Source organism: Trachurus trachurus, assembly GCF_905171665.1.
Source record: "Trachurus trachurus genome assembly, chromosome: 14".
In the NCBI taxonomy this organism is placed as follows: Eukaryota; Metazoa; Chordata; class Actinopteri; order Carangiformes; family Carangidae; genus Trachurus; species Trachurus trachurus.
This window is the reverse complement of record NC_139903.1, coordinates 13,036,119-13,053,106: the sequence shown is the minus strand read 5'-3', so window position 1 is coordinate 13,053,106 and position 16,988 is coordinate 13,036,119. Positions and strand designations below refer to the sequence as shown.

Here is a 16,988-nt window from a genome sequence, read left to right as displayed (position 1 = left end):
TTTTATTTTGTGTGCTGGTGCTTCAGACACTGGATAACCAGTACGCTCGTCTGTGCGGAGGAGAGTAAAGGTAAAACCTGAAGTGTCTTTGAAAAATGCTCTTAACACACTCTTCATTCTTTTCTCTTTGCCGACATACTCAGATGTCAGCACTTTGTGGGAAGATCTGAGACACACTTATATCCTGCATCTTAGGAAGTTTGATAAACAGTGGGTGTTGCCAACAGGGACCCGTACAAAGGTGACAAAAGCCTCACAAAACTGGCCTTTGCTCTGTGTTTTCACACTGCGCTGCCCCCCAAATGATCCTCCTCATCTCTTTGGTTAAGGTTTCTGAGGCTCCCAGACGGGCTGCATAGTTTCCATATGTGTCATTTTCTTTTATGAGTATCTACAGCATTCCTGCAGTGGTGGTTGATGCTTTCTGTGGCCACATCCTGTGAAGAACAACATGTCACAATGCACAAGAGTGCAGCACATCACAGCGGTGTGTGGTCACAAGTCTGAGAGATTTGACACTTCCAGCACACACAGGTCTCCTCTCATTTTAAACTTCATATAACCCTGCAGTAGTGAAGGTTTACTGAATGCTGATCATAATAACTGACTGTTTGATGATGTACAGTATCAGAGAGGATTGAAAACTAAAATCTAACATTTCTTCACTTTCTCTCCCACTGTTTCTATAGTTTATCTCTCCCTAATGACAATAACTCCAGTTGCATTCACGCAGTTATGGTGATTATGGTGTTGTTCATTTACAGCCAAAAAGACTTGCTTTTTACTTCTGGTAATATTTAGGCTTCAAATATCTAAATCGCATTCATTTTGTGAAGATAATCATGCTTTGCAAAATGTGAAAGTATCATAACATTTTGTTTACTGTGGAAATGAATCCTAAAACCTAAGAATTAGTTTCCTCATGGCAGTCTTTGAGATTTGTGAGTGGCTTTTAAGGTCGGTGGTTAAACAAGACATTTTCATGTTTCATTCTACGACATAAAATGCATCACTAAACACACCAGTCATGATTTCTTTAAGTGCGTATGTCTTTTAAAAACAGCCTTCAGAAGTCGCTAATACGACTACAGAGGTTTTGGGGGATGTTAACAACATCATCACATGAAATTTGATTTACTCACCAGTCAGCTTTAACAGTTCTCCTTGTGTTATTGCTTGTTTTTTTTTGCAAACTGTCACTATTTCTGCAAGAAGAAGGTCTTTTATAAGAGAGGTAAGCACGACATCTAATTAAAGGCTGAATGTTTTGTAGTGGTGATATTGAAGTCATGTGATCATGGTGTTGTTCATTTACAGCCGATAGATAAGCTTTGTACTCGTGGTGATATTTAGATTTCAAAATGTATAATAGCTGTATTCAAGTCTAAGTATCATAAAATTGTGTTTGTCAAAGAGTTTCTTTTTGCAGTAACCCAAGAGCAAATGTAAAAATCCCTCTGACTTTCTGTTGAGGGAACCAGGGTGATGCTTATATCGGTGTTATCAACAAAAAATTGTTACCCGTACACGAAAAGGTGCAGTGCAAGTGTCTAATTCCAAATAATTCACAACCTGAATGTTTAATCTTTGTGTTATTGCTTCACCGTCCAGAATAGCTACTCTCAATTCATTTAGCTTTATAATGAGGTCTGTAAATCTGTAAAAATTAAATTTGGTGTTTTATTTTGAGCAAAAATTTTGAGAGAGATAACATTATTTTCATTTTTAATTCCCCGTTTAAACATTTGTCATTTTTATTCTCGGTAAAACGTCTTTTAAAAGATGTGCTGTGAAAACAACGGCTATATTTGTTTGGGGAAAAAAATCAGTATTAATAATTTAATAATGATTACGACAATATTAAACTATCAAGCAAATTTGCATTCATAATTAGCACCACTGTTTACAATCCAATTATTATCTAATTAGAAGTTCGTACAAACCGGCTGTGAGTTGAACTTAAATGAAGACCATTTTTCTAAATGGTAAAAACTGGGGAGGCGTACTTGATAACAGATTTGCTGGTGAACGAACGTGTTATTAACTATTTTTCTAACAGAAATTGTGCAGAAATAGGTTTGGTATCTGTTTGAAAGCATTGACAGCAATTGTTTTGCTATGTGTGCGTAAAAAAAAAAGATGCTCCGGCCTGTGCACCCATGCTTGAGGTTGATGTGTGATTTTTTTTTGTGTTCACACAGTGCTATGCCTACATGTCAAAGGATCTGAGACATTTGATTGTGACAGAATATCCTCCACACGCATACACTTATTTCTGTCACACTCTGGAGTTTTTCGGTTGCAGTCCTGAGCACCAACTGTGATGCAGCGCAGAGACACGGGGGGATGTATACTGGGGTCATATGTGACCTGGGCCGGTCCCTGGTGAACATGGTTCTACTACACTGGTCCTGTCAGTCAGACGGCCAGTCGGTCAGTCAGTTTCGGGGAAAAACCGGGGGAGAGCGGAGACACGCAGCGAGAGAAGGAGCCCCACCGCAAGGCAGCAAGACAAGTATTCCCTCCAGTCAATCACAATCCACAGAAGCGCTCAAATGATGCAGGATCTTTCAACAGGCCTGCAGGGTGGAACCAGGTGAGAGAGGACCTAATGTCACACTCCATACACTAAGGTCGGTTCCTGTCAATTATCATAGGTGACATGGTGACTTAGAAAGCTGATACTGAACTCTGCAGCGCTCGGAGATGACCATATTACTGGTGTAAGTAAAACAAGCATCACTGGGACTCTGTGGAGGGTGTTAATCCCTGACTAATGAACTCTGCCTCTGCCAGTAGCTTCCCTGTTGCATCCCTGGACATCTCCACCTGTGTTTGTGTGTGTTCTTGTGTGTGGGGGGGTGGGGGGTGTGTGTGCGTGCACAAGTGTGTGTGTGTATGTGTGTGTGTGTGTTAGGGGATTCAGAAAGAGAGGGACAGGCTCCAGTCTCCCGTCCCTCAGCCTGACAGGCAGAACTCAGCCACACAATTTCACGGTTTGTGGGCAGTACACACCACTGCCTTCCCATCCCTGAGACCCAGAGACCCACAGAGTGTGTGTGAGTGTGTGTGTGTGTACGTGTATGTGTGTGTTAGCCTGTGCATATGAACATGAACACACACACACATGCACACACACAAACCAGCTCCCCTATTAATACTAGGGGAAAGAAGAAATCAAATATTAATCCTTCAACGCCCACCTGGAATTGAAAAAAAAAATGAGTGGACTTACCATTTTGTTATTGATTTCATGAAAATGAATTTCACAGACTTTCTCTACGATGTCTTCACTCTCAAAAGTTATGAAACCAAATCCTATGCAGGGAGAAACAGAGAAGAGGGGGGGGGGGGGGGGGCAAAGGAGGGAGAGAATGAGGTACACGTTAGTGGAGAACCTTAACAAAACTTTAGTAAGTAAAAAGAAAATGCACCAGATGGAATATCATCATGAGCCAGATCCAGAAACTCAAACTACATCTGTGGGGATTGGCTTGGGCATGGAAAAGAACAAGTGAACAAGACAGACATTGTCCTCTTTAAATCAAGAATATGATGAAATCTGCCACATTATTAAGGGCACTCGAGGACCTCTTCTACAAAGAGAAGATGGAAAACAGCACAAAGCTCATTTAATGAGATTCAGGGAGCTAGGGCCCAGCATCTGAATTTCATTAAATGCATTTTGTGTTCTTTTTATTGAAATCTCACTGTATAACAAGCCCTCGTTTTTATGTTAATGCAGGCCTTAGAATGAACGTGTCGTTGACAGTGGGATTTTCATGCCATATTTATAGGATAAAAGCTTAACCCCTCTTTTAATACAAAGACAGAGAAACAAGATGGTTTCAGACTTCTGAACACAAGTGGATTGCAATGCTCTCCTCTGTGTTTTGATGGTGATGCACAAAGCAATCTAGCTTCTGTATGGCTGCGGTTGAAAGGAAAACTGATATTCTATTACTTTTGCAAAAGGGGAAACTGCACAAAAGAGAAACAGTTAGTGAATAAAGCAGCAAGTGGGACTGAAAGGAGATGAGTTTCTTTTCAAAATGGCAAACACCCGTTGATGAAATAAATTCACATCAGACCCGAGCTTAAACAGCGGTCACTCGGAGCAACAAGCCATATGACCGACACACACTCCGCGGAGAGCAACCGTCAATTTGTTTCCACGGAGCGTGAGACGATACAGTACCAACAGTCACCTGCTAAATGCGGAAAGGTACTGATGTTGTCGAATATTGTCCCATTTCTACAAGTTAAGACGAGGGAGGGGAAAAAAGCACTCATTCAGCCATCAGCTTCCAGTCATCACCCACTTCACAGGACGAATCTCAAGGTCACAGAAGCTTTTTAGAGCCTCGCCATCCTGCACATGTGCACATATTCACACACCGACACGTTCTGTGCAGCAGCTTATGGGAGAAATTTCTCAGCTCTCAGAGATTTTTCTGTGGTAATTTATCCCTTTAATATATCTGGTTGGATCGGGCAACTGCTATGTGACAAATCAATGGACAGGGCTGCTTCATGTTAGTGTTAGATTAGATTTTGTAATCAATCTGATCAAATATCTTTCTTATTTTTCATGTAAGGCATATAACTTCCAGGATAAGCCGATTCCCATCTGTTTGAATACAAACTGTGTATCATATTGATCAAATGATACTGATAAAACATTATAAAATCACACGTGTCATGTACACCTTACCATATATCTCATCCATATCATTTACCACAAACGTTATGGTGAATATTATATTATCTCCACATTCACATCCATGCAGAAGAAGCTAAATGAAGTGTATTATACATTAGTCTCTTAAGCGGCTTATTTTATTAATTCATCAGATCATCCAGAAAAATACAGATTTCTTTGTCAGTATCAGTTTGTGCTGCTTACCAGGCAGCCTGTCACAAACAGTGACATTTATACTTCTGTTATACTGTCTTTATCTCTCACTCGCATTTTTCTTCTCTGCTCCTCCTCCAGCTCCTCCACCATAAATAACAAAACACTCGCTCTCCTCAAGCCGCTGCTGCTACTGACACAAGCCAGAACATATCAAAAACCGTCTTGTCAAGGGAAGGGTTGGAAACCTAACGTGCGAGCTAATTAAACACGGGCACACATCTAATCTAATGAGATCTTATGAGACAGAATATCAATTTCCATTGAGACGTCTCAACGCTGAGTCGTGGCGCGAGCACGTCGCACATGTGTGAGGGCTGGGCGGGGAGATGAGGGACCGGCGGTGACGACATGCAGCAACGGGAGGCGGGGGGAGGATGCACCGTCTTCTCCTGCTCACCCTACCTTCATGCCAGCGCAAGGAACACTTTTGACAACCAACAAATCAACCGCCAAGAGTAATTTGTCACAGTGGAGTGTGGGTAGAGGGAGTGGAATCTGGGGGGGAATGAGGGCGTAAAAGGAAAGAGAAAAAGGTGGAGATGAAAGGAGAGGGGGGTGGAGAGAAAGACAGAAAAAGTGACAAGGAAAGAGGTTAACACACATGGCCCCTGTCGCCACACTCCTTCCTGCTGCCACAGGCAGCTCCTCCATCAACTGACAGGACATTTTCCAGTGCGCCATTATATCCACCGGGGTCAGGGCCAAGCCACACCACCGCATATACCACCAGCAGGGCCCTTCCACCCATGACTGGATCTGTTTAAATGAACAAAAAGACATTTTGTGGTAGTGTAAACTGCTGCTGGAACATGTCTGGTACACAAACACAAAACCCTCACAACAACCAGTCCTATTTTTCTGTCTCCTTGGCTCAGCTCACTCCTCCTTGGTCAGTCCCCTGTGGGCTGACTGAACCTCTGGCCCTGCCACTGCAGTCCTTTCCACTACTATCCTATTTTACAGACCTTACAGACAATTACAGGCCACAAAATAGCACCAACAGAAGCATTTCTGTCTCCCAGCCTCCTTCTGCAGGATGTCAGCGAAGCGAGATTATCCTCATGTATCCTGGCCCTTCTCCTCCAACCATCCACACATGGCAAGAGGATGACCTCCACAAGACTATTAAATACTGACAGCACTGACAGACACAAGGAGAGAGGTGTCAACATGCTCACACTGAAGAAGCTTCCCACAGCTTGAACAATACCTCGTAAATGGAAACACACGGATGTCTGATATGAAGGCTGATAATAGGTGTTGTGTGGCCAGTGGTTGAGGCCTCGTGGCTGCACTTGCTCACACTTATTAGCCAGAGCCGGGCTTGGCCTCATCTCATCGCTCCACAGAATCGGCAGGGAGCCCAGTTTCACGGCCTTTTACCAGCTTCATCATACTCGCTCTTTATTTCACACTCATTCCAGCTTCTCTGCTTCTGTTGCTCCAGAGGAAAAAAGCTGATTCTGCCAGCCACAGATAATCATAATCCTTTATTAATAAACTTGCAAAAAAAAAAAATTCTAAAAATACTAAAATTTGCCTTATGTCCTTATGATGTATTTATCATAGATTTATGAGGGACTTCAAAATATACCTATTAACATTTGTTCATTCATAACAGGTGGAGGTAGTATAGTACACCTGGTGCTGCCTTCACAGGTCAATGTTAAGCATTTTTTCTATAAAAAAAGAAAGAAAGAAAAAAGAAAAGATTTTTGTTGTTCACACCAATTGGATAAAACCACACACACACACACACACACACACACACACACACACACACACACACACACACACACACACACACACACACACACACACACACACACACACACACACACACACACACACACACACACACACACACACACACACACATCCCCCAAAATTCAACAAATAATCATAAAGATATCTTAGCATTTGGCTCAATTATGCCAGCATATGCAAAGATGAGGGAGTTTCAGTCGGTGGATGAATGTTCATTGTTATTTGAATTGCTCCAGCCTCTTAGACATACAGAAGCATAACCGTGTATTTCTAATGCTTCGACAATAACAACTGCATTGCTCCTAATTAAAACTGCATCTAATGAGAGGCGCCTGCTGCTCTACCAGCTCTGTCAATACAGGATAAGGAAGTGGGGCGACCTGGAGAAAGTGTCACTTGTGTCCTCTGGTACACAGTGTGAAGGTAATGGAGCCCCCCTGCTTTGCACTGCACAGGCAGATACACACATGTACAGACATATAATACACATATACACACACATACTGTAAACACAAACGCACAGACAAGCACTTATATTTATATGGGTTTGCGACGCGTCCTAGGCTGCAACTTATCCGCCTTTACAACTGCTCCTCCTATACTTCCCTTTGCTGAATTGGTTATCCTGCCCTAATTATGCATGATCAAACCTTCATCTGTCCAGTCAGGAATAAGTCTACAGAAAGTTCCTGCTCTGCATGTCTGTCTGTGTGCCCCCAGCTTCCAGGCACCAGCTTCTTATAATGCAGAGAAGCAGACAGAGGCAGTCCGAACACCCACGGCACAGTTAGAGGCCTTTGATCAGTATTTCCGTCAGCTATTACTAGAGATCCAGAGCCCTGGGCGTTAATCCCCTGTTGAATAAAGTTAACACCGGGAACTTTCAAACAGCACGGGGCACATACAGCACAGAGAAAAGACAATTGAGGGAGAGCCAAATTGAGGAAATAGCGAATAAGAAAAGATCAGATGGAAGAATCAGTGTTAATGTTACGAAAGGTTGACTGTTGAAATCAAGAAAAGGTTTGAAAATATCTGATGTTTGATATGAAGTGTTTGTGGATGGTTGATAATGAATGAAAGGCTCAATCAATCACTTATAGGCCCCGGCTGCCAGGGGAGCTCCCATGATGTCATGGGAGGCCATCATTATAACAAGCAGCATGATGGTGCTTTAATACAACATGATATACTCTCCTCCATTTCTCTCCTCTATCCCATTTTGTCCAAGGTTTCTTCCTCACAGGGGGACCGGCTGGGTTTCTCTCTATCGTAAGATCTTGACCTTACTTTGTAAAGTGAGAGCACAGCACATATGTTCTGATTTGGCCCCGCTTCATAAATAAAATTAAACCGAGGGCACAAGTAGGCTTGTTTTCTACATGTGCTCAACAACACTCACATCTCATGACTAAAAAGTACATATAGTGTGCACCAATGCATATTTGATCAACCTTTCCTCAGTGCAAATGCAGCCTCCCTCTGGTAACCAGATCTGACACTGAATTATCCAGAAGCAAAAACAAATACAGATTTGGTTTATTAGTGGTTAATATAGAGACAAACACAAAGAGAGAGGCAGAGAGACAGACTAGGTCCCTTAGCCATGCCCAGATTCCCTAATCACAAATCAAGACAGCAGTTGATAAAAGTCCAAAATAAATAAATGTGACTGCTGTGATGCATGTGAGTCCGAGGGGAAAAGTGAAGATGGACGACGTAAAATGAATCCCTGAAGTGTAAAGTACAGTGAGCCGTGAGCATTAAAGATAACAGACAGAAGAGTTTACTGTAGCTGCAAGTTTAAGTTCTTTCTTGAGGTATCTGTCCTTCTTGCAATGTATTGTGCTGCGAGATCCAGTTTTGAGATTTGGAGTTGCTTCCAATTGTTTTAATCAAAAAGATCATAGAATATCTCATTATTATGAGAAATGGCTTCTTCCAGGAAATGAAACCGTTTCACCCTGCTTTTTCCGACATATTTTGTTTTTGTTCCTTTTCAAATATTCTACTAAGAATCACAAACATAAAACAGATTACACCCAGAATTCGCAGAACCCAAATAAGACTCAATGATGTCAAATTACAGCCCACACTTTTTTATCAATCTGGAACATACCATTTTTGTGGAGGTGACAAGTCCAATATGAATATAACATTAAGTAATTGAAGTAGAGCCGGCCTAGACTCAAGTGTTGTTTGATCAAAAACAATTCAAGAGAAATAAACAAATATGTTTTTTTGTGGCTTATTAAAAATAATTAAGACGCAGCATGACACAAATTTCCATTTGAATAGTGCAGCACAGAATGCATTAAGGCCATATTCAATAATGCTGTTTATGTGTTGTGTATTCTATTTTATTTACCAGGTAGTAGCTTAAGTGTCTGACTCATCTACTGAGCTCAAAGCTTAATGTTAATCGAATGGGCCACCAGCCTTATAGTGCTGTGCTCTCACCACTGTGATGCCGTTGCAGCAGCCAGAGTGCTCATGATGATGATGCCGTTGATGTAACAAGGACAATTACTAATGGGAAGTACAAAGGTTTAGTCTGTTGAACCGAACATATTTGATCTGGGCTCTGAGGCTCTGTTTGCAAAATGATAATGAAAGAAAACACGTGACAAATACAAGAAAACACATGATGTAGGTATGTATACAGTATATGGTAGCCAACCTTCTGCAACATGTCAACATGAAGGTGAACATTACGTATGAGCGGTATGAGCAAGTGCCAGGTGGTTGAAGAGATGGTTTAGAATTGGTCCACAGGTACCACATATGGTGTTTTGTTTGTTGAGCAGCAGCTCTAGGGCTTTTAGATGCTGGAACTTATTGGTTTAGACGGCTTCGAAAGGACATCTCATTATTGATCACTGAGAAATGTCTCACAGGATTTTTTTCATAACACAATGAAATCAAGTATTAGGCCAGAGAACAATTAGACAGAAACAGTGATTGTAAATTGATGTAATTTGATTTCAGTGTGATTGTTGTTTTCTGCATGTTTGGCCTTTTATCATTTCATGATGCCACAGTGAGTTTGTACTTCTCACATCAGAATCACTTGACAATCTTTTCTTAAAGGGACAACGAGGAGTTTTGGAAAAGCGAAGCGTTTTCACACTACATTTATGAGCCTCCGCGCGCACCGTAAAATTCTTTTGACCAGCGCAAGACGGACTCATGTTTTCATTCATCAAGAATTAAAGTCAGAGGTTCAAAGAGGTTCACATACAGTCGCAGTTCCGACCATAAACGGCGATTCAGCTGCGTTATTCTCATGACTCGTTGCGAAACCGAAAGTAAAAAACGCTGGTCGGCTCGACCAGCATCTCCGCCACCACTAATAATAACAAAATGACGATAGAGACAGAACGATATATTTATCGAAAATGGGCCCATTAACAAGTGTGGGTAGCGGAGATTCATCCACATTAACGTGAGACTTTTTTATAACCGAATAGAAACTCCTCGTTGTCCCTTTAAATTCGAATCAACCAATATTACTTCCAAATTATAATTATTAACTATTACCAAAGATTTCTGAAAGCTGAAGATAGAAAATGGGAGCTATACAGTAACTGGAAAATACAGCTTTTCCTTTAAATTAAAAACATACCAAGGACAACATAGTGCTCCATTTGAAGTATATACGGTGTGATATATGGGTCAATATTTTCTACTATCCCAACCAATAGAGACCCGCAAATGGATGGAAGTGCTGTATATGTTTATTAAATGTTTACAGTACAACGTGCCTGCTTCCTCTGCATTTTCTGCAGAGCCACTGTGCTCAGCATGCATGCTGAGGGAACTAGTTTGTCTGTGCCTCTATGTAGGTCAGCTTTCAGAGTTGGCCATCAATTTCTACTGTCCTACTTAAAGAGACACCCCGTCTCCATACACAAACACACAAACAGGAAAACACACAATTACGGCATTTGTATTACATATGAAGACTGTAACTCGGACTCATAACCTGGACTCGCGCAGTCATTGATTGCATTCATGTTCTAATCAAAGACATTTATTTGAGCCATAACTCCGAAACACGTTGCTCGACAAAGCCGGGCTGTCAGCTCATGTCTTGCCGAGTGTGGTCAGCAGTAACAGGCATCTCAATAAAAACACAGCGCCCGTACTTGTGAAATGAATGCTGCTCTCTCCACCTCTTCGCTGCACTTTCAAACACTCTAACTCAAGAAAGACCCTCATTACTGCTAAACAATGTACCCCTAAGTGTGAATTTCTCTCCTCCTATATGATCATAAAGGCTCCTCTAGCAACAACTGAATGGAAGCAATTATCTGCAGAGAAGGTGACTAACTACCCCTTTGCTCACTAGCACCCAGCAGTAAGCCATAGAGCTAAAAAAGAGCACTTGATGATTAAGACAAAGAAACCTAGGCAATATTTGAGAATATTCTAAAATTCACAAAGACTCACTGAGACACATTTCCTCTGTGAGGAAACGGATAGCACAGTGAATGTGAAGAAGAAGTGACTGTGACTGTGAGGAGAGGAAGCCGTTCATGTTCACAAGAGCCTTTCTGTGTCAAGAGATTCAGGTTAAATCTGAGAAAGATCCTCTTTCCATTTGAGAAGCAGCTCAGGAATTCACCTGGAGAGACTGGGTGACCTCCTGAAAAGATGTCAGGATCTTTATGGAGCAGAATGAGAAATATACTGTGCCTTTATAAATATATCTTTTATAAATTCATATTATAATTACTGGAAAAGTATCAGTGCAACAAAGCGCAATAGATAGATGGTGCCACCGAACTAAAGCGGCATGTCGGCTGTGTGGAGCTTTTATAAAGTGTGTGAGACTGTCATAACTCACACCAGCCATAATGCATGCTAAAAATGATGGGTATCAGTCGTGGATCAGCCGATCTCACTCATGGATGATCTGTATCGTTGGCAGAAAAACATGATTGCTGCATCTCTATCTAACGAGCGTTGCACTCCGTGGATTTCTGGCACTTGTAACTACAATCACATTGATTCGGTGGCACTGTGTCATAATATGCACAGAGCACTGCAGAAGAAGAAAAGAGTCATAGCTTTCCTCAAGGAATTTCCTCCAGAGAGTGTCTGTTTATTTGGTTGGAGCTATACACTTGTTAAATAACAAATAAAAAAAGAGACACAAGTCAGACAAATTACACCTGGCAACCTAGACAATATGGGGCAATTTAAAACTGAGCTTCAACACTGACAATTGCTAAGTTCTAGGTCTTGAGCACATGGGCTGTGTGGACATCATGGAGCTCACCTGCTGTTTTGTTTCACATGGAGGATGTGCAGCGACGTAAAAGTGCAAAAGGGCGTTAGGGTGATGTGGAATGTAGATTGAAGAGCGAATGTGCTATACTCTCAGTCGCATCACTGATCTCATCACTGTGACACAGCTGTGCCAGTCACAGGGAAGCGTGGCAACAATAGCTCAACAAATGGAAAGATGCCTCTTCTGGAAAACACACGGACGGTGCCGAGCTGCAGACAAGACGTGGTGTTGCTTTTTACTCAATTTGTGCAATAACATTAAAATAATGATTTAAAAAAAAGTTGATGATGATTTATGTCATTACATCAGTCCCACTCTTCTTTGATTTCACATCTATTGTATCTCATCTTGCATTTGCAGCATTGTGTATTCCAATAATAAAACATGAATCACTGCTTTTGGTTATAAGTGACAATTACGTGCTGGATTAATCAGACGCTGTAAATCATTGAGTCTTGCAGAAAAACAACAGAATACTGAGATAGCACAGCCTGGCGTGTGGAGGTGTGTGGTTATTCCTTTAGCAGCCTGGTGTCATTTGCACGTGATTTAATCAAAGTAAACACGGTGGACAGCTGTGCTTAATGGCACAGTACTCTGGCACAGCACTTCTCAAATCAGACGCTGCAGATTTATCAGCATATCTGTCCTGCTGCCTTCAGACAATTGCTGCCGCAGCCATTTAATGAACTCACTGACTGCGAAGGTTTTCATATAACATCAGCTATGGATAACAGACAGTCCAAGAGTCACTCCTCTGCACTTATTGATAAATGCATGGGGACTTACACAGTCACTTCAGCTTTGCTTTTAACCTAGAAATGTTTCTTTTTAATACGGATTTTGACACATCTTCTGGTGTTTGATTAATAGTTTATTTACATTTAGAATTAAACTTCCACACGTTTGCTCTGTACCGGCCACGTTTCAATTTAAAACTGTAAAAAAAGTGAAGCTAGCACTGGTTGTTGCATGCAATGAAATTAAAGCCAAATAATGTAATGCAATTGATCATTCAAAAAAAACAAAAAAACAAAACAAAAGGTCAGCTGTAAGTAATGCACCTGAAAATGAAGCAAACAAGACAACTAAGTAATAATGAGGTCAAGTATACAGCCACGAGCTAGTAAGTTTGGGGTGAGGTTCCAATCTACATATCTGGGGTTACAAATGTATTTCAAGCCAGTTGTTCATGCACAATCATGTGAGAGCAGCAGCATCACTGGCTTATTTCAATGATTAATCACAATAGGCTATATTCTGATTCATGCTCCACTTGATCCTACTCTCCTTGCACTTTGCATTAGAGAGCCAAATGAATTGATATCTGTGTGGTTTTCACACCTATAAAAACCCACTGACGTACTGTATTCCATGTAACCAGACACATCAAGTAATAGTACCTGCGCTTCACGGTCTGAGCGGTGAGAGGGGCTCTAGAAACACATATTGGTAAAGCAGGGCTCAATGCTCGCACTTTACTGGGACAAATACAGTAACTATTTTTGTAGGCTGTGGCAATTAGGTCATGAAAATACTTGGGCAGTTTCCCAATAAGCTCAGTCCATTTGAGAAAGAGAAACTGCTCTCTTTGTGTTCTTATTTCTCTTTCTCTCACCATGCGTAATATCCTGAAACCTTCTCTTCGCAGTAAAAGTGTATGATGGCACAAAAATAACTTTTTTCAATCTGATACCCCGTAACACAGGCCATTGATATCAGTGAATGATTCAACATCATTTGAAATAATTTATAGAATCTATACCTGTTAACTGTGAGACCTGGATTTGATTCCCAACTATGAAGGTGTCACTGCATTTCTTTTTTCAAAGTTATTTTTTGGGGGCATTTCTGACATTTTTTAAAAAAAAGCGATACTGCCAGTGAGAGAAAGAGAAGCTGAGAGATATGGGGAGGCATGATCTGAAAATCAGCATTAGCTGGAGTCCAACCTGTATTGAACTTCAATGGTGTGTGCTGGACCAGGTGAGCCACTGAGGTGCTCCGCTTTGTGTCAGGATAGCAGGGGCGCATTGAAGGTGTGCTGCATGTTGGTTGAGTGCGCACAACACCAGCAGTGGCAAATAGTACTGTAAGTGCAGGTCTGTGTGTTCACGACAACAGAACATTGTTTGCACGGACAGTTCTACTATAAAAAGGGAAAGAATCGAAACCATCATAATAATCTAATATGCCCGACACTATCTGCATGGATGAATCAACCCAAGTGGACATTACAGCAAATCCACTGTTTTAATGGAACTACAATATCCCAAACAGACCAAGTTGGCAGGAACCAATCAACAATCAGCAGTGGTAAAAAAAAAGCAGCGAAACGGGTGCTTGTAGTAACAAAACAGAAACTTTTTAGACTTGATGAAATTTCAACCTGGATAGTCACAGGCCATGAGGTCTCAGTTAGCAGGCACCACGTGGTTCCTTGAAGGCATCTTGCCTACAGTAGATGCTGGAAGGGCTCTATGCTCAGACATTATTAAAAAAAATAAATAAATAAAAAAAAAGTTAATGTGAGCCACAAACATAATCGATGAAGAGACCTCTATCCATGATAAGGTGATGGAAAAATTAATGTTCTCTCTTCTGGCGTAATCCAATTCTGCTGGCTAATATCCATAGCACAAATGCACATCCCCCCCCACACACATACCGTACACACACAAATACACACTCACACACACACACACACACACACATAGAGAAACAGAGGCAATAACCAAGAGAGGTCAAAACAGACATAACCACCGAGCTCCTCTGCTTGAGCCAGAGTTATCCCTCCATCTCTTCATGGTGCCACTGTATCTTGCCTGAAGACGTATTGTATTTGTGTGCAATACTATAGAGGCTCATCTCATATGCTGACACACACACTCACACACACACACAGCGTAAGCAGCTACAGATGCAGAGGCCAAAGACAAATACAAGCAAGGTTGGGTAAACACTGCTGTGGGTGAGACGAGCCAGGCAGCGAAGACAAGTGTTTCGAATATATGACTTATAAAATTGTGCAAAACTAAACCTGAACATAATTGCTCACACTGATAGAAATTCTTTAGCACAAATGGAGTATGGGTGTAATGAGATCCAAAGGTCTGAACCACAAGGGGATTCTTCATTCAAGAATGTCAGACTCTTTTGTGCCGAGCAATAGGCTGAGCTTAATAGATGTCTCAATTTCTATCACATATAGTAACAACCGATGCAGGGAGGAGGCGGGGGGCGGGGGTGGGGGCTAGGAGTCCTTCCAAAAGCCTTTGAGTCACCGTGATGAATTTCTTTTGAGGGTTTTGAAGCAACGTGGGCCTGGGAATGAATGAAACAGATATGCACCTTTTGTGTTTGCTGACCTATTGATATAGATATCAATTTCATTCAAGTTAATTAGCATTTCTCATTCCTGATGAAAGTGGGGAATCAGGAAGGGGAATAATGTGCGGCAGGTGAACGCAGAGAGATGGAGAGGATGATCACTTGGAAGTTTGTACATGGGGGACAGCATTTGGTGTGAACAGAATAGAAAGGCAGGATGCTGTTGATGCCAACACCTCCCACCAGAGCCTCTACAAGGGGAATTCACTCACTCAGGGACTCAAAAGCATTTAATCAAAATAATCTTCTGCAAACAACAAGGCTTTACAGGACTGAATTACGTGCAAGGAGGGTGCAAAGTAAAATTGATTTAAGTGAATTAGGCCTCTCGCTGCCAGTATGGCCAGATTGTTATTAATATTTAAGCATGGGGGTATATTTAAAGGCATGACACAGTAGCAGTTCATCTGAAATGAAGAACACTGATGATGCCACTTTGCAGAGCCCCATTACCATTTAGCAGAGATTGCTTTCATTGAGTGAGCCAAATGCTTAGAGGCAGAATTGCCACTTGTGTTTACTTTACAGATGCTGTTATGGTGTTACGGTGAGGAAGAGTACTGTTCCCACAGAAAGCCTTTCTCCACATGTGCACGTTCACAAACACACACACACACACACACACACACACACACACACACACACACACACACACACACACACACACACACACACACACATGGGTTCTCCAACCATGACATCATGGTCTCATCAAGCGATGCACAATGATGTCATTCTGATACTATTGACCCTTGCAATCAAGACAGGCTTCGCTGATTCACCAACACCCCTCTTTCATCAAATGTCTCTCTCTCTTTCTCACACACACACACATTTGCACACACACACGCACACACCAGCACAATTTAAGAGCTGCTGGGTTCTCAAAGTCTCGCAGCATAGTTCAATTGCAGACAGAATCTGTTCACAACATCCAGGCTTCGCTTAATTGCTTACTTGCACTATAATTGGGTATATAATCAAAGGATAAACCGAACACAGTGCAGCGTCTTCGTAAATTCGGAATATCCTTTCATCAATGCCTTTGGGCAGTGATTAGTATAGATGAGAAAGCTCCACGGACAGCCGTAACTGCTGCTTATTTTATGTCTTTGTTGAAGTTATTCATCTCGTTTATTTGTGTTTGTCTTTAATGTTTGCTCCTGCAAAGGGACACCTGAAGAAGGATAAAGAGAGGTCAGAATCTCATACTAGCACTAACAGATGCCAACTAAAGGGCCGACCAGAAGACACTGTGGCACGTCTACTGTCCCACAAGACTCTTTGAGGTGTTCTACAGAAAAAAGTTAAGTGCTCACTGCTCAGGCCTTAAAAGAGGTTTACCACCCAGACTACAGCTGCTTCATTCTTCTACCAGATTCGGATTTAATCCTAAAAAAACAATCAATCAATGAAACAAACTGGATTTCATCACTGTAAAAACATTTTTATTCCATATGAAGTGTTTTCAAACCAAATAACTGATGAGACAACATGTGGTCAGTGATCGTCAGAAGTCCCATGAGCCTTCAGTCAGCCACCCTCATGTTAAGTCACACTCTTGCTGCACTTACAGAACTGAAAAGACTTTGCGTCTCTGTTTAGTTTCTCTTCCTC

The 16,988-nt window shown here is 41.6% G+C and overlaps 1 protein-coding gene across 8 annotated transcripts in view; it reads right to left on the bottom strand.

Annotated features, from left to right (window-relative positions):
* Nucleotides 1-16,988, bottom strand: part of LOC310997167 (RNA-binding protein Musashi homolog 2) — a 223,580-nt gene that overhangs the window by 57,468 nt on the left and 149,124 nt on the right. For all 8 annotated transcript variants that reach the window (XM_083986820.1, XM_083986821.1, XM_083986819.1 and 5 more), the window contains exon 8: nt 3,236-3,318. In XM_083986820.1, coding sequence (XP_083842946.1) covers nt 3,236-3,318 — 83 coding nt within the window. The remainder of the gene's footprint in view (nt 1-3,235; nt 3,319-16,988) is intronic.